Raw genomic sequence first — 24,268 nt, 5'->3', positions numbered from 1 at the left:
CTGGAGGGGCGGCCGCGGACCACCCGCCCCGCTCCCGCCCCGCGGGGCCGCCCGCGCGCCCCTCCCCCGCGCGCTCCAGCCCCGCTCCGCTCCGCCGTGCCAAGCCGTCAGCTGATGGGCCGCATCACCCCGTCGTGGCGCAGGCAGCGGCGGGCCGGGCGGGCCGTGGGGCAGCGCGGGGGCCAGGAGGCGCGGGCGGCGGGGGCGGCCGGGGCGCGCGCGGGCCGGGGGCGCGGGGGCCCGGCGGCGGGCGGCGGGGGCCGCGGCAAATAGTCCTTTGTTTACATGGGCCGCGGCTGGCGGAGGCGGCGCCGGCGGGGAGGGAGCGCTGCGCTCGCACCAGCTGTTTCCCGCCTTGAGGAGACACGCGCGCGCGCACACGCGCGCGCACACTCGCGAGCCGGAGCCGCACGGAGGGGCGGACGGACAGGGACGGACGGACACGCGCCTGCCCCCCCGCCGCCTCGCGCTCGCACGCTCCCGGCCCCGATCCCCGCCGGCGGCGCCCCGCCCGGCCGGGCATGGAGTACTTCATGGTGCCCGCGCAGAAGGTGCCGTCGCTGCAGCACTTCAGGAAATCCGAGAAGGAGGTGATCGGCGGGCTGTGCAGGTGGGTCGCGGCGGCGAGGGCCGGGAGCCCCGGGCGGCCGGCGCGGCGGCGGCGGCGGGCGGCGCGCGTCCCGGGAGGGCGCCCGGGGCCCGGGGCGGCGGGCGGGAGCACGTGCGTGTGCCTGCGGGCGCAGCCGCGGGCGGGCGGGCGCCCCGGCGGTGCCGCCCGCCGCCCCGCGCGCCGGAGCCGATCCGGCGGGGCTGGCGGGGCGGCCCGGGGCGCGCGGCCGGAGCAGAGCGGCCGCGGGCTGGGAGGCGGCGGCGGGCGGCGGGCACGATGCGGCCGTGCCGCCTCGCCTCCCCGGCCGCTGAGGCGCGCGCCCTGCCTCCCCCGGCCGGCGCCGCGCTCGCGCTCGCCTCCGGCGCTGCCCGCCCGCCGGCCGCGTGTTTACGACCAGCGCGGCGGCGGCGGCGGCTGGGCCGGGCCGGGCCGGGCCTGGCGGTGACTGTGCAGCCTCCGAAGGGGCGGGCCTTCCCGCCGCGGGCTGCCGGGACATGTAGTGCGGCGAGCTCGGCTGGGCCACGCTGCCGCGGCGCACAAAGGCTGCCGGCTCGCGCACCCGCTCGCTGCCGCACGTGGCGGAGGCCGCGGCGGCGGCGGCGGGGAGGCCGCGCGGGGCTGCGCGGCGGCTTCTCTCGCGCGCGCCTGCCCGCCTGCCCCCGGGCCGCTCCTTTGTGCGAAGGGGAGTCCGGAGGCTGCTCGGGCCCCGGGGGGGCGTGAGGGGCGTGCTGGGTCGCCTGGGGGCTCGGGTGGCCCCAGCTCTGCCGAGACGCTGGGGCCCTCGGGGGCGTCGGGCCCATCGCCGCGCCACACAGCGCCCGCCTTCCTTGGATCCCCAGCGAGGATAAGAACCTGGCAGCTGGGGGCCGAGGGTCACTTAAGCTGAGCTCCCGAAACTGTTTGCACACCAGGAATCAGTCCAGGCTGCATAGTAAGAAATAGCAAGACAAAAGAACGCCCCTCTGGACTGAGTGGCTGGCCGCTTTCTCTGCACCTGGTTTCAGGCCTGGGCGCCCCCCAGGCAGGGCTGAGCTCCGGCATCTCTGCAGGTAGTCCAGGTGGGGTATGTGCGCAGGGCCTCCTGGGGGGCCGTGGCAGTGCCCCACTTCCTTGCACACCGGCGGGTGTCCTTGCACCCGGACGTACGGAGGGCCTGACTCCCTCTTGGGCAGCTTCATCTGTTGCACACCCAGCGTTGGCAGCCCCTCTGGAAGCTTGGGGTCCCGTCCCCCCGCACATAGAATCATAGAATAGTAGGGTTGGAAGGGGCCTACAAGGCCATCGAGTCCAACCCCCTGCTCAATGCAGGAATCCAAATCAGAGCATCCCTGACAAATGGCTGTCCAGCCTCGTCTTGAAGGCCTCCAGTGTGGGAGAGCCCACCACCTCCCCAGGTAATTGGTTCCATTGCCGTATTGCTCTGACACTCAGGAAGTTTTTCCTGATGTTCAGTCGGAATCTGGCTTCCTGTAACTTGAGCCCATTATTCCGTGTCCTGCACTCTGGGATGATCAAGAAGAGATCCTGGCCTTCTTCTCTGTGACAACCTTTCAAGTACTTGAAGAGTGCTATCATATCTCCCCTCAGTCTCCTCTTCTCAAGGCTAAACATGCCCAGTTCTTTCAGTCTCTCTTCATAGGGCTTTGTTTCCAGTCCCCTGATCATCTTTGTTGCCCTCCTTTGAACCCTCTCCAGCTTGTCTGCATCCTTCTTAAAGTGTGGTGCCCAGAACTGGACACAGTACTCCAGATGAGGCCTAACCAGTGCTGAGTAGAGGGGAACTAGTACTTCCCGGGATTTGGAAGCGATGCTTCTATGAATGCAGCCCAAAATAGCATTTGCCTTTTTTGCAGCCACATCACATTGTTGGCTCATATTCAGCTTGTGATCGACGACAATTCCAAGATCCTTCTCGCTCGTAGTGTGGTTGAGCCACGTATCCCCCATCTTGTAACTGTGCATTTGGTTTCTTTTTCCTAGGTGCAGAACTTGGCATTTGTCCCTATTAAATGCCATTCTGTTGTTTTCTGCCCAGCACTCCAGTCTATCCAGATCACTTTGAATTTTGTTTCTGTCTTCCAAAGTATTAGCTATCCCTCCCAATTTTGTGTCATCTGCAAATTTGATCAGCATTCCCTGCACCTCCTCCTCCAAGTCATTAATAAAAATATTGAAGAGCACTGGGCCCAGGACTGAGCCCTGCGGTACCCCACTCGTTACCTCTCCCCAGCTTGAGAAGGTCCCATTGATAAGCACTCTTTGAGTCCGATTCTGTAGCCAACTGTGGATCCACATGATCGTTGTTTCATCTAGCCCACTTCGAGCTAGTTTGCTCATCAGGATATCATGGGGCACTTTGTCGAAAGCTTTGCTGAAGTCGAGGTATATGATGTCTACAGCATTCCCACGGTCTACAAGGGAGGTGACTTGATCAAAAAATGAGATCAGATTTGTCTGGCAGGACTTGTTTTTGACAAATCCATGTTGGCTTCGAGTAATCACGGCATTGTTGTCAAGGTGCTTCCAGATGGATTGCTTTATGATCTGCTCCAGAATTTTCCCAGGGATTGATGTCAGACTGACTGGTCTGTAGTTCCCAGGTTCCTCCTTTTTACCCTTTTTGAAGATAGGGACAACGTTAGCCCTCCTCCAGTCATCTGGCACTTCCCCGGTCCTCCATGATTTCTCAAAGAGAATAGACAGCGGTTCTGAGAGTTCTTCTGCCAGTTCCTTTATGACTCTAGGATGCAGTTCATCTCTGCCTGGGCTCCTTCCTTCCCTGTGGGCTTCCTCTTGAGGGCTGCTGTCCTTTGGATTTGGTTTTTTTTTCATCGGTTGGCAAAAGCGGGCATCATTTTCAGAGCGGGTGCCAGCCGGAGTCCAGGTGCTTTGGGGCTCAGGCCTCCCTGCCATGCACACTCCTTTATCCTCCTCTTCCAGTGACAGTGGTGGAATTCCTCAGGAAATCCAAATGCCCTCCCAGAACCATTTTCCTTGTGTTCTGGAGGGCATTTCATCTTGGCTCCTCATTTCTGGCTGGAGGCAGACAAGAGCATTTCATCCCATTGTGACCTGTAGTAAAGCAGGTTGTGCAGGTTTTTTGTATTGTTCCAAAAACCTGTTTGACCAAAGCAGCAGCAGGCTAAAAGGGAAGCGTGTGTGTGCCTCCGTCCCCAAGGGAAGCCCCTCTCTCAAATCACTCTGGGCTCTTTTACAAGCAGTGGTCTGTCTCTTATTTATTGGATATGCGTGCACCACTTCTCTGCACAGGGCAGCCAACAACAAACACAATAACATAAAGCAATCATAAAATCCTCTCACAGAGTTACAGTTTGTCTCTAGGCTCAGCTGATGATCCAGTTAAATACTGCACTGCATAGTGTATATGAAACTTGGGGGGTGGGGCTGCCCTTGTAGCCCTGTCCGCAGCCACCCATTGGGCTGGCTTTGGCCAGAGTTCCCTTGCCTCCTCCCGCCCCCTCGAATTCAGGGATGGGCAAACTCTGTTGCTAGGCCTCGGCGCGGGTCTTGTGCTGCGCAGCCAGGTGAGAGTCCTGTAGGTAGGACTGTTTAGATTTAAGGGTGGGACATCCTTTACTTGAACCTTTTTTTGGCGCTGCTTTGGGGGCCTTTTGGGCAAAACTGTGGTTGGAGCTGCAGCAAGAGTGGCTGGGCAAGACTGTGGATTGGCTTGGAAGGCTGAGCTGAAGGCTGAGCGAGAGCCTCGTGGGCAGCCTCTGGCACACCAGCTGGTGCCTTCTGGGGTTAGGGCCTGCTGGGGAGGGGATGCATGGCCCTCTGCGAGAGCCCTTGAGTCCAGATGTGGGCTCTGATGAGTGCAGAGCGGGGCGCGTGCTGCTTCTGAGGACGGCCAGCGGGGGGCCTCGCACGTTGTCATTTCGCACCAAGTTCACAAGTGATACTTTCTCTGTGCTTTGATCCTGGCAGTTGGCCAAAGAGTGGCCATGGGGCATTTATCTGGGGTGGCAAGCGGCCTCTTGGCCTGCCTGTTCAGCCCCATGCCTTTGCTGAGTCAGACCTTTGGGGCATCTAGCTCCATACCGCCTGTGTTGCCTGGCCGTAGCTGCTCTCCAGGGGGCCACCCTGAGCCTTACCTTAGGATTGAACCTAGGGCCTGTGGCATGCAAAGCAGGGGCTCTACCACAGAGCTGTGGCCCTGGTCATGACATGAAACCAGAGCTGGGTCACTGGCCTTGCTTTGTTGCTGGTTGCCACAGCTGAGGGTGATAATAGGGCCAGTCAGTTTCCATGGGGAGGGGGAGCTTTGGGGGACCTGAGCGTTGGCTAGAGGCCCAATTTAACCTGCCCTTGTCCCTTGCAGCCTGGCCAACATCCCACTGACCCCAGAGACGCAAAGGGACCAGGAGCGGCGCATACGCAGGGAGATTGCCAACAGCAATGAAAGGCGGCGCATGCAAAGCATCAACGCGGGGTTCCAGTCTCTGAAAACCCTCATCCCACACACAGATGGGGAGAAGCTTAGCAAGGTAAGAAGCAGGCAGCGAGCAGCCTGAGTCCGAGAAAGGCATTCTAGAGCGACTTCCTCCCTGAGCTGCGCACTAGTTCTCACCGTTTGGGGGGATTTGCATTTGGAACCATGAAGGCTGCATCTGAAAAGGCTCCAGACGCTTCTGTGCTGTGCCAGGTATGAGTGCCCCTTCGCTGGTGGTTGAGGGGATGGGGGGTGAGCAGAATACCTTGGTGCACCAAATACAAGGGACCTGGATGGTTAACAATTTTAATCTTGGCCAGTCGGTGTTTCATTGTCATCTGGTCCCGTCGTAGCAGAGGCTTTTGTCTCTCGGGACTCTCCTTTAGCTTAACGTCAGACATAAATATAACAGTCTTGGAATAGGAAGAGAGGTCCTCTTATGGATCAGTAACTGGTAAAAAAACAGAAAGCAGAGAGGAGGAATAAAGGGTAAATCCTCCCAATGGAGGGGTGTCAACAGAGGGGTCTCACAGGAGTCTGTATTGGGACCAATGCTTTCCAACTTATTCAGAAGGAATCTGGAACTAGGAATGAGCTGTGAGGCTTGCTGACGATCAAATTATGGAGGGTGGTTAAAACGAAATTGTGGTTGTGGAGAACTCTAAAAAGATCTCTCCAAACTGGTGGACTGGCAAATCCAGTTCAGTGGAAGTCGGTAAAACGTGGTTGTGCAGGGAGATGACCAGCAGTTGTGGGGCAACAAATCCTAACGTGACATAGGCACTGATGGAGTCTGAGCTGGTGGTGACTGACCAGGAAAGAGATTGAGGAGTGGTGATGGGCAGCTCAATGGAAACATCAGCCTGGTATGTGGCAGCCGTGAAAAGGGCAGCTCCATGTAGGGATCATTAAAAAAAGGAGTTGAAAACACAACTGCCAACACAGTAAAAAAAAAAAAAGGCTATACACATCTGTGGCACAATGACTGGGAAAAATGGGTCCAGTTTTGGTCACTGCACCTCATAGCGGGTGTTGTAGAGTTTGAAAAAATGCAGAAAGGGGCAATTAAGATGATCATTGGGCTGGACTAAGTCCCCTATGAGGAAAAGTTACAATGTCTGGGACGGTTTAACTTGGAGAAAAGGGAGTGACAGGAGACACGACAGAGATGTGCAGAACGATGCCTGGTGTGGAGAACATGGATAGAGAGACGTTTTTCTCCCTCTCTCATGGGGTCCTCCCATGAAGCTGACTGGTGGGAGATTCGGGACAGGCCACAGGCAGGACTTCTTCACACAGCGCAGAGTCCGGCTGTGGAACTCGCTACCACCAGACGTGGTGATGGCCACCAACTTGGATGGCTTTAAAGGGGGATTGGACAAATCCCTGGAGGAGGAGGCTACCAGCCCTGGTGGCCATGCGCTGCCTCCGCTATCAGAGGCAGCCTGCCCAGGTGCAGCAGTCACTGGGGAACGTGGGCGGGAGGGTGCTGTGGATTTCCCACTGGGGCAGCTGGTCGGCCACCGTGGGAAACAGGATGCTGGGCTGGAGAGGCTGTTGCTCCGGTCTGGCGTCTGGGCTCATCTTCCATTCGAACCCTCTCGGCCTTCTGCGGCAGAGGAAGGAGCGGAGCAGTTTGGCCCAATGACCCGAAGGAGGGTGGAGACAGCACATCCTTGGGGCTCTGGGGGACTTCTGTCCAGCGTTCGTCTCCTTTGAGTTTGTTTGCAGGGCTGCGGTAGGGCTTGTTTTGGAGCGGGGGTGGGGGGTGTGGAGCAGCGTGTGACGAGGTGGATTTTCCGCGTGACTCCTTCCACCCAACCTTTTGTGTCTCCCCCGGCCATCCCCCCCGCCCCCGGCTTTCCAGGCAGCAATTCTTCAGCAGACAGCAGAGTACATCTTCTCCTTGGAGCAGGAGAAGACGCGGCTCCTGCAGCAAAATGCGCAGCTCAAGCGGTTCATCCAGGTAACGGCCACAGCCAGCCGCCCTCTCCGGCGTGGGCGCACTGCGTTTCCTGGGGGAAAGCGGGGACCCTCTGCCACAGAGACAGGGCGCTGCACTCGTCGCTTGCCCAGGAGCCTCTGGAGTGTGGGGGGGCGGGGGTGTTTGGGGCGCTTCTTGTGCCTGTCCCGTTGGGCTGGGGAACTGTCTCGTCTCGGCCTTAGCCGGGCTGCAGCCGGGCTCTCTTCCCCACGGGCAGCTCTGCCCGCGGCCTGCCCCCACAGTGGCCTCCCTCCCGCTCCATCCAGCCCTTTCGGCTGCGCTTGGCTTTCCTGCAGCTCCTTGGAGAGCAGAGCTGCTCCCGCTTCTTTGCTGTCTGCCTGACTCCGCGTCTGCTTGGCAGGAGTTCAGTGGCTCCTCCCCGAAACGACGGAGAGCAGAGGACAAAGATGAGGGCATTGGGTCACCAGACATATGGGAGGACGAAAAGGCCGAGGACCTGCGCAGGGAGATGATTGAGCTCCGGCAGCAGCTGGACAAGGAGCGCTCGGTCCGGATGATGCTCGAGGAACAGGTGAGGCCAGAGAATGTGCAGAGCGCCTGCTGGAGGAGGACTGGAAGAGCTCTCTGTAGGCGGGGGTGCATGCGTGTGTGTGGCTGTCTGCTCTTGCATCTGTGGGAGAAGGGGGCTCATTTTGGGCTGTATTAGCCACCTCCTTGGCCCCACAGCTGGCCAGGGGCCATGGGGGGCTCTCTTTCAAATCCCTCCGTTTTCAAGGAGAAGAGGAAAGCTCCCTGGGGCATGCTTGTAGGTTTCCCTCTTCACTGTGAGGATGCTGTCAAATAAGTTGAGCCCTGGGATGCCGAAGGGGCAGAGAGTGCCGGGGGCTGGGTAGGGTTAGAGGCGTTGTTTGCCCTGCAAAGGGCCCAAAGGATAAGGCAACGTTTGCCTGGATCGCCTCCGCGTGCAGCACAAAGCGCCAGGCCCATTGGGGGGGCACTGCTTTCCCCCCACAGTGACCGGGGCTTTCTCTGGCTGGCTGGCAGGTGCGCTCTTTGGAGGCCCACATGTACCCAGAGAAGCTGAAGGTGATCGCGCAGCAGGTGCAGCTCCAGCAACAGCAGGAACAGGTGAGGCTGCTGCACCAGGAGAAGGCTGGGCGCGAGCGGCAGGCCCGCAGCCAGGTGAGTGCGCAGCCCGCTCCTGCCGCCCAACCCCCTTGCGATGCCGCCTGGCCCCTGGCCGGACCTTCCCTGGAGTCTCCGTCAGACTCGCAGGGACCAGAATCCAAGAGGGTTGGGAGGTGCTGCCCAACGAGGGGGGCTGCCATTTTGCAGCCCCGGCAGGGGAGGCCAGTGGCCCCTGCTCCCTCGGGCCGAGCGGGGCAGAAGGCATGGCACTAGCGATGCCTCCTGCCCCCCAGGAGAAGGAGAGGGCTTGGCGCGCGCAACCCTGAGCGGGGGCTGCAGCACAGCAGCAGAGGCCCTGCTCGCAGGCCGCGGCCCTAGGCAGCCTTCCCCACAGAGCACGCCAGGAGAGGCCCTCCTCCGCCGGGCCCCGGGAGCAGCCGCCTGCTGCGGGAGGAAGTCCTGGGCCGCGTGCGCACGTGGCTGACCCGGCATCGGCAGCGTCCGTGGCGCCGCTGCAAGTCCATGGCACCCAGGCAGTTACCGAGGGGGCGTGGACAGCCGCCCCCAGGAACATGGGACAGGAGAGGCTTGCGGGAGATGCCCCCTCCTGCGGGTCAGCTCTGTGCTGGCGCGCGCTCGCAGCTCCCGGGGTGCTGCTCCTGCGCTCGGGGCACTGAGCGCCGCGAGAGAAGGGCTCCTCCTCACGGCGGTTCCCTTTTGTGGCGATGATGGGTGCTGGGTTAGATGTGCGCATGGAATGGCTGCTTGGCATGCAGCAGGGGCTGTGCTGTGCCCAAATTTCTGTCTGGAATGGGGGTTGATGGTTGCATCAGCTCTGTGGTTCCGTCCCCCGGTGAGAAGCCTGAAGGAAAGCCCCTTTGCCCAAGCGGCCTCTCAGGCCCTGCCCCCGCTTCACCCTCCCTTTTTTCCAGCTGGGGTCCAAGTAGCAGAGGAGCTCTGCGGGGCAGGAATGGGCGGGGGGCAGGGGAGGGCAGCAGCATGCGACTCCTGCGGGGCTTGGCCTGCGAGCCACTGGCCTTTTCCTCCTGCACATCAAAACCAAAGCCTGCATGCGCCTCCCCAGCTCGGCTGCCATTTTGGAGTGGCGCACACCTGCCGAACTGCATTGAAAATGGCTGCCGGAAAGAGAATTGTTCCAGGACAGATGTGGGAGTTGCAGGCGGACGTGCTCGATGTGGGGGGCTCCCAGGTCTCCTCCTCGCCAGAGTCCGTCCATGGCGTTGTGGGGTTGGGATGACTGTGGGAGAAGAGGATGCGGCGCATCTGCCTGGGGCTCACAGGCCAAGGGTGCTGCTGCCCCTCAGGCCCGGGCCTGCTCCTCGCTTCTGGGGCACTCCCCTCCGTCTGAGGCCCCCCGAGGGGCTTCCTGGCCCTGAGAGCTCCTGTCCCCACAGCGCAGCAGGGGCGTGGTGAGGCAGCCTCATGACGGGGGCCTCCTCTCTCTCCCATCCAGCTCTTGCCTGCGCATGGCCCTCCAGCGCCCACCCGCCACCCGACCGTGATTGTGCCTGCACCGCCACCTCCTCACCATGTCACTGTGGTAACCATGGGCCCTTCTTCCGTGATCAACACTATCTCTACATCCAGGCAAAATCTGGACACGATCGTTCAGGTGAGGGGGGGCACTGGCTTTCCGGGCAGCGGGGGGCTGAGGGAGCCCAGCCTCCCGCCGCCTGGCATCCTCCAGCTGTGTTGGACGGCAGCTTCTGGCATTCCGGACCACTGGCCTTGCTAGCTGGGGCTGGCGCGAGCCAAAGCCTAACACGTCTGGAGGGCAGCAGGCTGGTGCACGCTGCAATCGTCCACACGGCGGGCTATCAGAGCATGGGTCGTTGTGGCCAGGTAGTCTCCATCCCGGTCAGGCCTCCACTGGCACACCAGCCGAGGCCACTGAGAGGCACTTTGAGTCACAGGGGTCACTGGAGTCTCCAATGGCAACACTGGGCCAATAAGCACCCAGACTGAACTGGACCCGTTAGGGGGGAGTGCGACCCCGCCTATAACAGGCTGAACAGGACCTCCGTCGTGTCTGTTTTCAGTCTGTTAGTTCACCCTCATCCATCCCGTTACTGCCCAAGCACTGATTCAGGACAGCCGCTCCCTGCCTGTGTCTGATGAAAGAAAGAAGCTGTCTGTCATCCACATACTGCTGACACTGAATCTCTGGGTGACCTCCCAGCTGCTTCATGTCGATATTAAACAGCACGGGAGGAAAGGGTAGACTCTGCCGAACCTCAAAGCATGACCGCCAGGGGTTGAGCAATAGCCTCCTAGCACCACGTTCTGGAACTGGCCACCCAGGCAGGAGCAGAACATGGCCAAGCAGTGCCTCCCACATCCACCTCAGACAGAAGGGTACCATGGCCTGCTGTACTGAAAGCCGCTGAGAAGTCCAGGAGAACCAGCAGGGTCACACTCCTGCCTTTCTCTTGACAAAGAGCATCCTACAGGGCGGTTCCTGTCAAAACCAGGCCTCAAACCAGTTGAAATGGAACTAGATCGTTGGCTTTACCCCAGAGCGACTTGCAGTCGCCACCACTCTCTGTCTTCTTGTCCAGAAAGGAACCTTAGCCACTGCCCTGCAGTTGTTAACGTCGTCTGGGTATGTTTCTTCAGGAGTGGTTGAATTATGGGTCCTTGTACAGAAGCTGAAATTGATCCAGGTTCGAGTCCCCACTCAGCCATGGAGCCCACTGGGTGACATGGGGCCGGTCACTGACTCTCAGCCCAACCTACCTCACAGGGTTGTTGTGAGGATACAATGGAGAGGAGGAGGATCACATGCGCCACCTTGGGGTCCTTGGAAGAGGAAAAAGGGTGGGATATAAATGAAATAATGACAAAACCGCCTGGGCCAAGACCGGCACTCCCTCCCTGAGAGACCCGAGAAGCTGTGATGGGCCAAGGCCGAGCCTGCGTGTTGGCTGGACTTGACCGAGCCCCTGCTTCACATCCTTGGGTGCCAGTAACCGAACGTCACCCAGAGCCTGGGCCGGGTGGCGCTCTGGACACCTCCGCTAATGCCACTGCATCACCTTTGATCTTGCATTTAGAACGTACAACGCGGGGAGGAAAAGCGGCTCCCTCTCCAGATACTCCCTTCAGGACCAGGGCACAAGCCCTTCTTTGTTAGTGTGTGTGGGAAAAGAGAACTTGGTGCCCCCAGTGTGTTGGAGGCCCTTCCGTGCTCTGCCCTGGGCACCCTTCTGTCAAGTCGGGCAGCGGGGCAGATCCCACCCTGTGTTGCCAGGGGCTGGGGGTGGAGCCAGGAAAGGGGCTCTGTGGGAGCTTGGCGCAGCGGCGAGGTGTTAGGGGGACGCCCGTGCTCTCCTTGGCCACCCCCGCACCTCCCGGGTTGCGCTGCGCTGCGCTGCCTGGTCCCCGTTGAGCGAAGGCTGGTGTGGCCTTCCATGGGGAGTGTGGAGGGGCACAGGGCGGCGCTTTATTCGTAGTCAGGCACTGGTCCCTCTAGGCCGGCATTGTCTACGGGCATGGGCTCTGCCCTGACTGGCAGCGGCGGCTCTCCAGGGCTCTGGGCAGGAGGGGGCTGAGCCGGGGGCCTTGGGCATGCAGAGCAGGGCCCACCCTGCCTCTCCAACTGAGAGGATTTGGGGCAGCCAAGGAGAAGGGAGCCTCTCTCCACCGGAGAGCCGGCCGCTGCCTCGAGACGCCAGTGGCCCAGCTGTACGGGCAGCCGCCTCCCCTGACCCTGAGAGGCATGCTGGGCAGGCAGCCCACGGCGGGTGCCGTCTTGTGCGTGGGGGTGCCCAGGCTGGGTCTGACGCCGTTCTCCCCGCCCCCGGCCAGGCGATCCAGCACATTGAGGGGACGCAGGAGAAGCAGCTGCTGGAGGAGGAGGAGCAGCGCCGGCGCGCTGTCATCGTGACCCGCGCCAGCCTGGACCCTTCCCACTCGGACACGGCCTCCGACTCCGAGGCGGCAGACAGCGATTCCATGGATCACAGCAAGGCCGAGATGCCCTGACCCCCGCCTGGCAGCGGGCGGGCAGGCGGGTGGGTGGGTGGGTGGGTGGGTGGGGGATTCAGGGAAATATGCTGAAATTTTTACAAAATACCATGAAATTTGGGTCTCTTTTATGACCTTCCAATACTGTAAAACGGGAGCATTGGGGCCTGGACAAGCCGAAAGAAGCCGAGCGGGGCTGGAGCGGAGGTGGGGAGCAGAGTGTGGAAGGCCTGTGCAAGGCGGGTGGGCAGATCTGGAAGTCATCGCCCTCGGCTCAAAGTGTGGACTTCCTCTGTGGGTCCGTAGACATTGCCCGCGGCCTCACAAAGTAATGTGTGGCAAACGCCCCCCCAGCCCCATTCTGGCTCCTCTGGCTTCGCACTCTCTGGGATGGGCCAGCACCGGGCATTGGATTTCTTCCCTGCTAGCTTGGAGATGGCGCCTCTTTCCGTGCTCTAGGCAAGGGTGATTCTCAGCTCCTGGGCTACGCCTAGTGGAGGCAAGAGGCCCAGACGTTGGGGGCTGGCTAGCAGAGTTTGTGTCCCGTTGCCACCCCCCATCTTCACGGCCTCCGGTTGCCATTGGCCGCTCTTGCTGAGCTTTGCCACACGTGCTTGTGGCCAGAGAAAAGACCCCTCTATCATGGGGCGATGGACTTTCCCTCCATTCTCAGGGGCTGGTTTGGGCTTCAGACCTCTTCCGTAGTCTGGGAGGGGGCGTCCCTTTCTTAGCGAAGGCATCATCCAGGAGGGGTGGGCGGAGGTCAGGGTGGCCCCTCCTGGCTCCTCCTCCATGGGTGGTTCCCTCCTTTTCTTTTGAGCACTTAGTCTGTTCCGTGGGTCTGGCCGTGTCACGAATGCCTGCGTTCCTGTTCTGTGATCGTTGCTTTTCATTGCCCCCCTCTTCCCACCCCACCTCCCCCTTTTGGCTAGAGGTCTCGGCCAGTGTTGTTTAGGGCCTGTTGGTATTTGGTAGGTTCCTCCCCAGCCACAGCTGTTCCTCAGTTATTTCTTTTGTTTGTTTTTTTGTATTTTTTCTTTTCTTTTTTATTTTTTACAGTTTTTGGGTCTTCGTGTTCATTGAGATGCTATTATATTTTGTTAAGAAAGTGGGAAAATGAGGCTTGTGCCTTTGTAAAGAAACAAAATAAAGTTTGTACTTTGTTTTTTAGATGCTTTGTCTGGGATGTCAGTTTTTGGGTGCTGTTGCTGGAGGAGGAAAGTCAGGGATTGGGGTGGGGGGACAGCCCCATTCATGCCAGTGGTTGACGTTGCCACCAGTACCTTCCCCTGGAAGGGGTGGGGGGGCTCTCCCTCTCTGGTGCTGGCCTGTCTTGCACGTCTCTTGGGCTAGACTTCAGCTTGCAGAACAAGAAGGGTAGTGAGGCAAATTGTGAAAATCAAGAAGCCAAAAATACACTCTTTCCCCTGCAAAACCTACAACAAGGCGTTAACTGGGCTTGAATGAATAACTCCTACTCTTCAGTGAGGTGCCTGAATGTGGGCTCCTTTGCCTGACATTTCTAGGATGCCCGCCAGAGGGACCCTCTGAAACAGCTGCCCTGCCTGGGACAGATGTCAGGAGGAGCTCGAGCAGAGCCCTGCAGCGTCTGTCTGGTCCAGCATCCTCTCCACACAACTGCCAGCCTGATGCCCAATGGGAAGCCCACAGGCAGGACAGGAGTGCCACAGCACCCCTCCGCCCACCTTCCCCAGCAACTGGTGCGCACAGGCAGCCTGCCTCTGACGCTGGAGGGAGCACACAGCCTTTTCCTCCAGGAACGGCTCTCATCCCCTTTAAAGCCATCCAAAGGGGTGGTCATCGCCATGTCTGGTGGAAGCGAATTCCACACGTTGGCTCTGCGCTGTGTGAAGAAGTCCTGCCTTTGGCCTGTCCTGAATCTCCCACTGCTCAGCTTCCTGGGAGGACCCCACTGGGCTCTAGCATTAGGAGATGGGGAGGAAAACGTCTCCCTGCCCGCTGGCTCCACGCTGGGCATCGTTTTGCGCGCCTCTCTCGGGTCTTGCCTCCCTCGCCTTTCTCGAAGCTCAGCTGTCCAGGCGTTGCCACCTTTCCTCTCGGGGGAGGTGCCCCTTGATCATTCGGGTTTTTAAAGTTCTGTCTCCAAATGATGTGGTGCATGAAAGCCGTGTGCTGCGGGGACCTACGGCTGCAGTTTTTAGTCCGAGGAGGGTGAACGGAGATGGCCTGGCCAGGACGCGTTGCCACCCTGAGCCGTGGGGACGGGGGAGCTGTGTGGCGGGCCGTGCGGGAGTTCTGCTGGGGCCGCTTTGCTGACAGCCGCCTGCTTCATCGGTGCCCCTGGGCACGGGCCCAGGGCAGCTATGTGGAGCTCATCAGTTTGAGTGTGGAGAGGGCACAAACTGACAGGAGGGCACGGGGGGGGGGCTGGGGGGTATATGCAGTGAAAAACAGGAGTGGGAGAGGCCGGGCTCTCAAGCTGGCGGTAGAAAGCGGCGACGGGTTTCTCGAAGACCGCCCAACACAGTTCAACGGTAGGTCTTCCTCAAGAACAATGAAAGCAGCTCGCTAGAATGCCTGCTCTGTTTTAGTGGCTCCCCCAGGCCTCGGTCCGTCTTCCCTCCCACCACTTTCGGGCCACGCTTGGTGCCCCATCAACCTCTTCCATTGTGGCGGCGGCTGCCCGGATCTCGGCTGCCTGATTTCGTTCTGATACGGGGCCACACGCGCGCTGGCCTCTGCAGAGTGTGCGGCGTTTCAGTCTAGACGTCGTGTGCGCGCGCCCGGGACAGATTTCGCAGCGCGCAGCTACACCTGCCTGGGGCACGCCGCACCTCCGAGGCACCCCCAGCAGCAGACCCCAATTTGCAGCCGCGTGATCTGGCAGCGGCTGAGGGGCCCTCGCCGCACCGTCTGCGGGGTCGAACTGGTCTTCCCACCAGCCTGTTGCTCGGATAAGCCCCACTCCCCTCTCGCACGGGTGAGGAGACCGCCCGAGTCAGGAGGACTAGCCCCTTGAACGGCGATCAGACTGGCTTGCCTGGCTGTGAGCCCCGCGCCCGCGCCCCGCCCGGGGCTCTCCGGCTCGGACAGCGGCCGGGGCTGCCGGCTGCTCGCCCCGCCCCGCCCCGCCCCGCCCCGCCCCGCCCCGCCTCCCTCGTTGGGGCTTGCTGCCTCGCGGTGACTGACACTGGCTGCGCCGGGCGGGCGGGCGGGCGGGGCCTCGGCAGTCCGGCACCAGGCACCCCCTGCGCGGGCCCTGCGACCCAGCCGGCCAGCCGCCTGCCCCGGGGCCGCCGCGAACGCGCCGTGGTATAAATAGCGCCGGGAAGGGCGCTCCGGGCAGCCGCCATGAGGGGCCTCGGGCTGTTCTGCTGCTGCGTGGCCCCGCTGCTGCTCCTCGGGACTGCAGGTATGGCCTGGCGCCGCCGCCGGGCGTCTGCCTCCGGGGTCGTTGGCTGCTCCCGCACGGAGGCCCAGGTGCCCTGCCGGCTGCGCCCCCGCCGCCGCCGCGGGAGGCCCCGGGCCCTCGCTGCGTGCCGCCACTTGGCGGCTGCGGCAGCCTGCCCCGAGGCGCCCCGCCGGACGCGGGGAGCCCGCCACGTGCGCCGCGTCCGGCAGCTGGGGCGGGGCGCGCGAAGCGAGCGGGCCTCCCCTCTCCCGGTGCCCGCGGCGCCCCCCTCCGGCGCAGCCCTCGAGAGCGGTGGCGGCGCACGCTGGAGCGGGGCAGAGCTGCGGGACCGGGGGCGGGTCTGTGGGCCGCGCGGGCGGCCTCTCCCCGCAGCGAGGCAGGCAGCCGGCGCCGCGACCAGCCGCTTCCCGCAGAGGCCGCCCCGTGCCCTCGGGCGCAGCGCCCGGCCCGGCCCGGCCCGGCCCGGCCCGGCCCGCGCTGTCAGCCGGCCCGTCTTCGGGGGACCTGCGGGCGGAGGAGGGCTGTGTGCCTCCCGGCCGTCCCCTTGATCGCCCTTGAGTTAATTTGGGCCCCTGGCTGGGCGCTGTATTCGCAGCTGCCTCCGTGTGGCTAAGTATGGCAGCAGGCGTGTAACTGGACCCGCGAACCCCGGAGTGCCGCCCCCGCCCGCGCCCGCGCCCGCCGCGGCCAGCTCAGCTGCTGCCTTCGCGCCCGGGAGTCGGCTCCGCGCGTCCCGTCCTTTTAAGGCCGTCCGCTCTCCGTCCCGAGGGCAAAGGGGGCCGGCGGCGGGACCGCGTCCCCGCACAGGGGGCTCCTCTGTGGCACGCGCCCGTGGCAGGGCGCTGCTGAGCGGCGCCGGGGGCTCTTCCCGCTGGCCGGAGCGCGATGCGCCCCGGCAGCGGGGCCGGGCCCGTCCGGGCGTCCCGGGGCGTCGGCGGCGTGGCAGCGCGTCCGGCGGGAGCTGGGCCGCAGCGCGAGGCCTCCCGCGCCAGCGGCGGTGCTGGCGTTGCCCGCGGGTGCGCACCAGGGCCAAGGCAGGGGCTGAGCCCGGCCGGCCGCGGGCGCGCGCCTGTGCGGGGAAGGCCGGCCGGGCCTGTCACTGGGCTGCCGACCGCCCCACACGCGCCTCCTCCCCCCTCCCCGCTCCCATCTCGGGCAGCAGCTCTCGGGGCCGAGTTTCGAACATGAGAGGCGCTGGGGCCTGAGCCGGTGTGGACGTGGCCTTCTGTAATCTGGGAAGCCTTCCCTCGATGTGCGTGGCTGGCTGAGCCCTTCTTGCTGTTGCGCTGTGAACAGCTGCTGGGGGGCTGAGGCCCTGGGCTGGGTGCACCCTCACGGGGCGGGGCCATGTGGGCGGGGAAGTAATCTCCTGCTGAGTAGCCAGGTGCGGAAGGCCTTGTGCCAGGCCAGAGCGGGCTGGCTGCAGGGACCGCAGGGTAGGCTGGCCTGCTGTTCCCCAGGCGAGGGCAACGCCGGTGGCCTGAGCGGCGCCTGCCTGCCTGCCTGCCTGCCTGCGAGGGGGCAGAACTGCTTTCTCTTCTGAAGTCGGCAGCGATGAGCACCCTCCGGTCAAGACCAGCTTTGCTTCCCCTGAGCAGTTGTTGGGTGTCCAGTTCAGAGCCAAGCCTAACCCTGTTGCAAACAAGCCTTGCATCTTGTTTTGAGTTTTGCATTTATTTATTTTTTCGCAATTGTTTTGCATTTTGAGTTTTGCATTTTGATGGAGTGGATTCCTGGATGGGCATCTTCTTCCCAGGGCCCGCTGTGTTCCTGGTTGTTCTGTTTTGATATCTCTTTTGAGGGTACTGAGCCATGTGCTGCGAATTTGAATGCGAAGAGGTTGGGACTGAATGCAAACTGGTTCTGTTGGTTCTGCCATCTCAGAACTCATCCAGGACAGGAGGTGAAGGGCAGCAGAGAGTTTGGTCCTTCTTGGCTGTGCCCCGTGGGCCATGTAGCACTGTCTGTACTTGTGAAGGCTGCGATGACCTTCAAGGGCTGGAGAGGTTTGCAAGATGGGATGGAGAGGGGAAGTAGGCCTCCTACAGAGTGTTCTGGAAGCTGCATATATTTGGGGTGGTCTTGTTCTTGCATCGCTATTTAAACCCTGCATCTGATGAAGTAGGGCTAGCCCATGAAAGTTTGTGCCAGAATAGATGTCTTAGAGCATTTCTACATGAAGCTTTTATTGCACACTTGTGATTGGTCACTCATGGAAGTTTGTGGGTCCTGTACACAACATTGTCAACCTCCAGGGCTTCTCCCACACTTTCTGACCTTTATCCCACTTTTTAAAAGATCAGAGATAATCTGATAAGGAACTGTAATCTGATATATCAACTAAATGCAATGGCGGAGTTGTGCTACAACCACAGCATCATCTAGTGGCTGGAAGATGAAACATATAGAACTTATTGAGAAAAGAATTCTCTGACTCAAAGCATGTATCTGCCTGTGTAAAGGAGCCGATCTTAATCCCGCAAAGAATCCCGAAGTAGAAGCCCTGGTAAGGATGAGGGGTTTAGCCTCGTGTGGTGAAGCTCTTAGTCTTTAAGGTGCCGCAAGTCTCTTTATTGCTTTTGCTGTAAGAGACTAACATGACTGCCCCTCTGGAAGAAATTAAATGCCTTTTTGTCTGCCATTTCTAGACTTCTCAAGGCCTGGCACCACTAATGCAACCCCTGGCCCTTGCTACCACCCCCTTTTAAAAGCAACTCAAAAACCCAAGCACATTTATCACTGCACAGTTCTGAGAGAGAGGTGAGGCAGTTTAGGTGGGGGCAGAGGCCAAAGCAAGAGGTGCTTCTGTGATGCAGGGGAGGAGTTTGACACTGCATCTGATAGATGCACAGGAGGCTCCATTGCTGGAGATGCTGCGAATGGCCGCAGAGGTTGTGTCTGCACAGGCCGCTCAGTGGCTTCTGAGGAGCAGAGAGCACACACCGCAGCTATATTTGTGTGGTGGGGTGGGGTGGTTACCCAGTGGCAGCCAATAATAGTGGCTGGGGCATTCATTCATTCATATCCCACCTTCCTTCCACTGTGGAACTCAAGGTGGCTCCATGGGATTCCCAGGTGGTCACCCCGCCAAGCACTGACCAGACCCAGCCCTGCCTAGCTTCAGCACGGTGGCTGCCTTGTGTGCCTGCAGGCGATGCTCTGAGCTTGGCAAGAATCTCCAGCCCCGTGCCTGACCCCTGGTCTGTTTTGCTGAGGTTTGTGGCCCGCTGCAGGCTTGAGGCATGCTGAGTTTGAGGAAGGGGCTCCTGCTTCACTCTGGGCAAGAGATGGCCAGCAGCGAGGTCCTCGGAGAGAAGCAGGGAGGCCTGGACCCTCTGTGCTCCTGAAGCAGCTCTTTCTCAGGACAGCCATGGGTTCTTGGGTGCCTCCCTCCCTCTCTTCTTTGGGGCAGTGCTGTTCACTTGCGATTGTCCGGTTCTTTCCATTCATGAGACATGTTTGCATGGGAGCTGCACAATCGCTGCAGGCCTGTGAGGCTGCCGTGCACCTTGATGCATCTGAGGTGGCCTGCAGTTCCTCCCTTGTGGACCCCAAAGGAGCAAGGTTCTGACCCTCACAGCTGTGGTGCATCCCTGGGCACCTCCCTGTGTCTTTCCACGTAACATGAAGCGCCCCCCCCCCCATGATGCAGGCTAATGTCCAACATGGAGTGAGCGTATGTAAATGGACTTGATTTGCATAATGTGTTATTGTGGCAGGACTTGGGGTTGTTGAGAAATGGTTTGCATGTGCGGGTGCGTGCCTGCAGAAAAAAACAGAGCCACCCTCCCCCTGCTTTGTTTTAGCCTCAGCGTGCCTGACTCTTGCCTGCGAGGGAGCTGTAGGGCTGGTGCACTCTGTGTATGCTCTGAGGGCCACTTCTGGCACGCGTGTTCTCCAGCAATCGCGGTGCTTTTGCAGGTGACCGTTGCAAGGCAGAGGCCCAGTGAGCCAATCCTCGTACCGGGCGCTGCAAGGCCAGAGCTACTAACGGGACCAGCAGGAGGTGGCGATGAGGACATGGGGACACCAGCCGCTGACCTCACCCTGCAGCTGACATTCCAACACCCAGGGAAACAGGACGCCTCCCCCTGTCTCTCCTTCGGGGTTGGGCCCTCTCAGTGGGGAAGCTGCCATGCGTGGCAGCCTTCTGGGGTGGGTGCTTCTGATACGCACTTCTGCGGGGGAGGCAGACGGGCCCCAAAGGCTTCTGCCCAGGAATGGTGAGTTGCGCTTGAGGGGGCGGCTCTGCCATCATCCACCAGCCGTGCTGCGTCCGGCTGCGCAGCTTGGCTCCATTCCCTGCTTTTCATCTGGGCAGAACTGGAATGGATCCAGAGAGAGAATGCTCCAGACTGAAACCTGCCTTGAAATAGTCCCGTTTCTTTTCTTGTTGCTCCAAGGCAAGGATGTTGCTGGAGGGGAGCGCCCGCATGTGGGCACCGCCAGGTGTTCTATGGGGGCTGCAGCATCCTGCCTGGCAGCCCAGCGGTGACGGGGGTGCAGTGCTCTTCCAGAGACTGAGAGGCAGGTGGCAGCAGACCCCTGCAGCTGCTGCAGCTGCCCCTTCTCCTGATGTTGGCAGCTGGTCTCCAGTGTGCCCAGTGGCCCAAGAAGCACACTCTTGATTCCTTCCCCTTCTCCTTTCAACCCTAAAAAAACCTTCTCAGTTTTTAAAATTTATAGTGACAAATATAGTGACAAAGCGGCATGAATGAAGCAGCCACAGGTGCTGTCGGATGACCCCGTTACTCATTGACAGCAGTGACAAGTGCAACAAACATATATTCTTCTGGGATTATTCTCCATTCCAGGCAAGCCCACATTGAGTCTCTTGTTCCCTAAATGTGGACATGGCGTCATCTTTACTTGCATCCCTCTGTGCAGGAGAAGTTGCCTTGCATGAGATCGTGACACCTCATATCCTCTTGCAGCAATCCTCAACGGAGAGCGCCAGGTGGCAGTTCCAGCTCGTCATCACTATCCTTTTGGCGTCAGCAAACAAACTGCCCAGCGCCCCTGATCTCCCCCCTTCGCCCATTTGTCTTGGCAAACATAAAAGTGCACCTGAAGTAGCAGCTTGAAATTCTTTTCAGAATGTTGCATCAAACGTTCTGTATGATTTCACAAGACTCTTAACTACGCGCACAATGTCTGTGATGCCCCATCTCCCCGTGGCTGAGCTATGCAAGGTTTTTTAAAGAAGTCACGGGGGCCATTGGAGTGCAGTCAGAATAAAACTCCCCATACCATGTCGTTTATGGCAGTCACTGAGCGGACCATGGGACCTGCTCCGCAGACATGCTTCCATTGCAGGCTCCCCGTCAGCCTTCTCATAGATCTTTTGCCTGTAGCCTCTGAGATCTGTGTGTGGCAGCAAGGCCACTGACACCTCATATAGATGCCTCATATAGAGGCCAGCCCTAGAGCAGTTGCTTGGATTCCAGAATGACCGTGTGCCCTTGGGCTAGCCCCGCTGGCTGGCCTGTTGTAGGACCAATTGCTCCTGCAGTAGGCCAGTAACATTGCTGCAGCAGTGGAAAGGAAGTTGTGTGTGTGTGTGTGGCAGGGAGCTCTTCTGAGATCTTCTGGCTGGTGGCAGAAACTCCCTCCTTGCTCGAGCAGCCAGCTGGACTTTTCACCAGGTGTGAAGTCCAGCCACATGCCAAATGGGCAGCCATTCAGGCCTGGAGAAAACAGTGACAGTGCTAGGCACAGAGCTGGGCTATTTTAAGATGACAGCAGGGATGTTCCCCTTGAAGGCAGGATGGTAGCTGGGATTCCCAGGGCCCAATCATAGCTATGCTGAAGTAGAGATCTGTGCAGCTCAAAACCTTGCACCTTTGTTCAGGATTTGGGGGCATTACAAAGGCTTCCCTCCCCCAACAGTGCAGTCCGTGATATTCATGCTTCTCTCTATGCTTTTCTCCAGCTGAGAGCTGTTCAATCCCCAAACCCCCTTGACTACTTGGGAGGCAGAGGCTGTGAAGCCTGCAAGAGATGCCTTCCAAGGCATGTTCTGCTCCCCAGAGCAATGCATCAGGTACAATAATAACCAGGGTGGTTCCAAAGCCCTGCAGGGCACACGGCTGGATGGAACATTTGTGCCCTGAAGTGGCTCCAGCTTGGTGCTGGGCCAGTGCCAAGTTCTAGTTTGCATAATTCCATTGTATCCGGACACTGCCCCGGGGCTCTTCTGGGAGGGAGTGCGGAAAATGGCTGAGGCCTGGCAGCTTGTGGGTGGCATTTGGAAATAGGGTTGCAGCAGGTTTCGTAGCTGACGAAGTCAGAAACAGCCCTAACCTGGGCATATATTTATTTCACAATTTTCTTCACCAATATTTGGCTCCAGAAGCCCTCAAGGTGGCTTAAAATGTATCAGCAATAAAGCACCAAATACCACAGCAGCACATGCCTAGCTGCATCAAGCCTGAATTGCTGTAGGGCTGTGCGCCCCACGTGGGCCACCTTCCAAGAGTCTCCAGACGCTGCAACAGGTCCGACTGCAGTGGTGCGAGGGCTGAGGGTGCTCGCTTACGGGATCCTACCACACCCGCCCCGGAAGGGCTGCACTGCTGACCCATTTGTTTCCCGGCACACTTCAAAGTGCTGGAGAGGACCTTCAAAGTCCAAATGGCTGAGGTCCAGGATGCCTCTGCGCCCGCCTCCTTCCACCCAGCCTGTCCGCGCCCTCAGGTCTGGCCTTTCTGCATGTCCCAGATAGGGTGCGGTCTCGACTGATGGGGGGGCGGGGTAGGGCCTTCTCTCTGGCTGTGCCAGCCCAGGACATCTTTGCTACTTGAGGGAGCTGTGGCTGTTGGGCAGTATGGAAATGTGACAAACTAAATAATAAACCAATGAAGATGGCGCCCCTTCCCATTCCATCCTGTTGGCAGCTGCATCTTTCTGGGTAACAGGCCAGCACCTGCCGCCACCCTGAAGGCAGCAGGTTTGCGTAGGGGGTGCACATCAGGCTGTGCTGTGCACGCAGCTCTCTCCTCCAGCACCTTGCTGCCACCTCCCAGTATCTGCCGCCTGAGGCGACCGGCTCACTTTGCCTAACGGTAGGGCCAGTCCTGCAAAATGTCCCATGGGCTAGCTCGGTGGCACCCCCTCTCTTGCAGTGGTTCACCAGATGGCAAAAAGCTTCATGTTCAGTCAGGCATTCATTTTATCAGATAACTAAGTTTTTATCCAGTGCCTCAGTTTTATCCACTGCTCCTGTCTGTTTTTACTCAATTGTATATCTTCTTGTTTGGAATTGTATTATATTTTACAGTACTTTTACATTGTTGTTGGCTGCCCAGGTGGTGTGTAAGCACTAGAAGGGCAGGATATACCTTTTTGGATAAATAGTAAATGAATAAAATCCGTCATTTTAAAAAGAGCCACTGAAAGCAATGGAGAGAACTTTCTCAACACAGCAGGGGAAGGATCGGCCTTTCTAGCAAACTGACACATCGGTTTGTTGCTGAATTAAATCGCCCCTCACCATTCCCTTGAAAGAGAGCTGGGGGGGGGGGCTGGCGGCTGGCCGCGGGCCTTGCTGGCATGCTGGCTTCACACCTGAGCCAGTCCTGCTGCCTCCAGGCCTCTTCGGTGCCCGCTGCTGCCGGGTGTATCCTTGGCACGATGGAGTCGACCTCGCCCCCGTTCCCTAGGGCTCTGCTGCGCCTTCTGTGGCTTCCCCGCCAGTGGCACCTGGCCACGGGCACAGGGGGGAAGTTGGGCAGCTGCAGTTTCTCCTGCAGAGGCAAGAAAAGCTTCGCCCCTCCACCCCTCCTCTGCACGCACTGCAGCCCCCCCCCGCCACCATCTTGGGCGAAGGGCTTCTCCTCGCCCCCCGCCCGTTCTGGCGGCACTCGCAGTAGGTTCCCTGCGGCTGTGATTACACAGGAAAGCCCAGGCCGGATGCCCCCCCCCCCAGCAGCTTGGGAAAGCGCCGAGCATCCCCATCGGCTGCCTTCTCGCCACCCCCCTGCGCCCGCACCCGTCCCGGTGCAGCGCGAATGCCCCCCCCCTCCCCGCGACTTGTGGCAGCCTCTGAGCCATTCCGAATCTGGCCACCAGCGGGTGCCTCGCGGGCTGCGACCATCTCAGAGGAGACGGACCGGACCGCAAGATTTAACACACTGCTTTTGGCAGACACGTGACTGACTGGTTGCGTGAGTTGGCTGCTGGCCCGAAGGGGTGACCCCAGGGCAGAGGGAGGCGGCGCGGAGGAGCTCCTGGAGCGCGCTGCATCCGCACACTGGCGATGGGGAGCGCGGTAGAAGCCGGGCCGGAGCGCCCCCTGTTGATCGACAAAACCATGCCAAAAGTAGCGCACGTCGCTTGAGGGCAATAACTGAGGAGGAAGGCCCTTGCAACATTGTATTATCATTAACCCCATAACGCCCAGAACACATCCGGAACGGAACGGAATGGCCCGGAACGGACAATTCCGAGTGAGCCAGATCAACCAAACCCACCCGTCACACCTAACTCCATGGCAGGGATGCATTAAGCCACAAAACGTCCACAGAAACCATGTTCCAGTTCCCGTTCCAGGCCATAGTCCGTATTGAAGAAAAATGGCCTGGAACAGCCACTTCCGAGTGAGCCAAATCAGCCAAACTCACCAGCCAAACAATACTAGAGGGTACAGATATAATAAGCTCCAAAACCTCCATGGAAATCAGGTTTCAATAGCCGTTCCGGGCCACAGTCCACATTCTGGAAAATAGGCCAGACTGGCAACCTCCGAGTGAG

General features: G+C 60.0%; 2 protein-coding genes across 6 annotated transcripts in view; both read left to right on the top strand.

Moving 5' to 3' along the window:
• Positions 1 to 313: 313 nt before the first annotated feature.
• Positions 314 to 13,293, top strand: TFAP4 (transcription factor AP-4). 4 transcript variants are annotated; one of them, XM_084817978.1, is made up of 7 exons: positions 314 to 610; positions 4,953 to 5,118; positions 6,931 to 7,029; positions 7,409 to 7,579; positions 8,053 to 8,136; positions 9,611 to 9,769; positions 11,965 to 13,293. In XM_084817978.1, exons 1-7 carry the CDS (start codon positions 522 to 524, stop codon positions 12,139 to 12,141), a joined length of 945 nt encoding a protein of 314 aa, XP_084674104.1. In that variant the 5' UTR covers positions 314 to 521; the 3' UTR covers positions 12,142 to 13,293. The 4 variants fall into 4 exon arrangements, with proteins under 4 accessions (XP_084674104.1, XP_084674103.1, XP_084674105.1 ...); XM_084817977.1 differs by having other exon boundaries at positions 364 to 610; positions 8,053 to 8,190; XM_084817979.1 differs by lacking the exon at positions 11,965 to 13,293 and adding an exon at positions 10,197 to 10,326 and having other exon boundaries at positions 424 to 610; positions 8,053 to 8,190.
• Positions 13,294 to 15,311: 2,018 nt separating this feature from the next.
• The window catches only part of SRL (sarcalumenin), a 37,553-nt gene continuing 28,596 nt past the window's right edge, over positions 15,312 to 24,268 (top strand). For both annotated transcript variants that reach the window (XM_084817947.1, XM_084817948.1), the window contains exon 1: positions 15,312 to 15,517. In XM_084817947.1, the coding sequence (XP_084674073.1) occupies positions 15,457 to 15,517 (61 nt within the window). In that variant the 5' untranslated portion in view covers positions 15,312 to 15,456. The remainder of the gene's footprint in view (positions 15,518 to 24,268) is intronic.

The sequence above is a fragment of the Heloderma suspectum genome, chromosome 12 (genome assembly GCF_057233095.1).
Source record: "Heloderma suspectum isolate Gila_16-S chromosome 12, 16-S_ref, whole genome shotgun sequence".
Taxonomy (NCBI): domain Eukaryota; kingdom Metazoa; phylum Chordata; class Lepidosauria; order Squamata; family Helodermatidae; genus Heloderma; species Heloderma suspectum.
The sequence above is the reverse complement of the archived record's forward strand: the minus strand, read 5'-3'. Positions and strand labels throughout refer to the sequence as shown.

Bases quoted from the DNA above. Each gene is read 5' to 3' on its own strand.
- TFAP4 (XM_084817977.1), top strand. From the start codon at position 522: ATGGAGTACTTCATGGTGCCCGCGCAGAAGGTGCCGTCGCTGCAGCAC. The intron at 611-4,952 runs GTGGGTCGCGGC...TGTCCCTTGCAG, and splicing joins GTGATCGGCGGGCTGTGCAG to CCTGGCCAACATCCCACTGA. The intron at 9,770-11,964 runs GTGAGGGGGGGC...GCCCCCGGCCAG, and splicing joins ATCTGGACACGATCGTTCAG to GCGATCCAGCACATTGAGGG.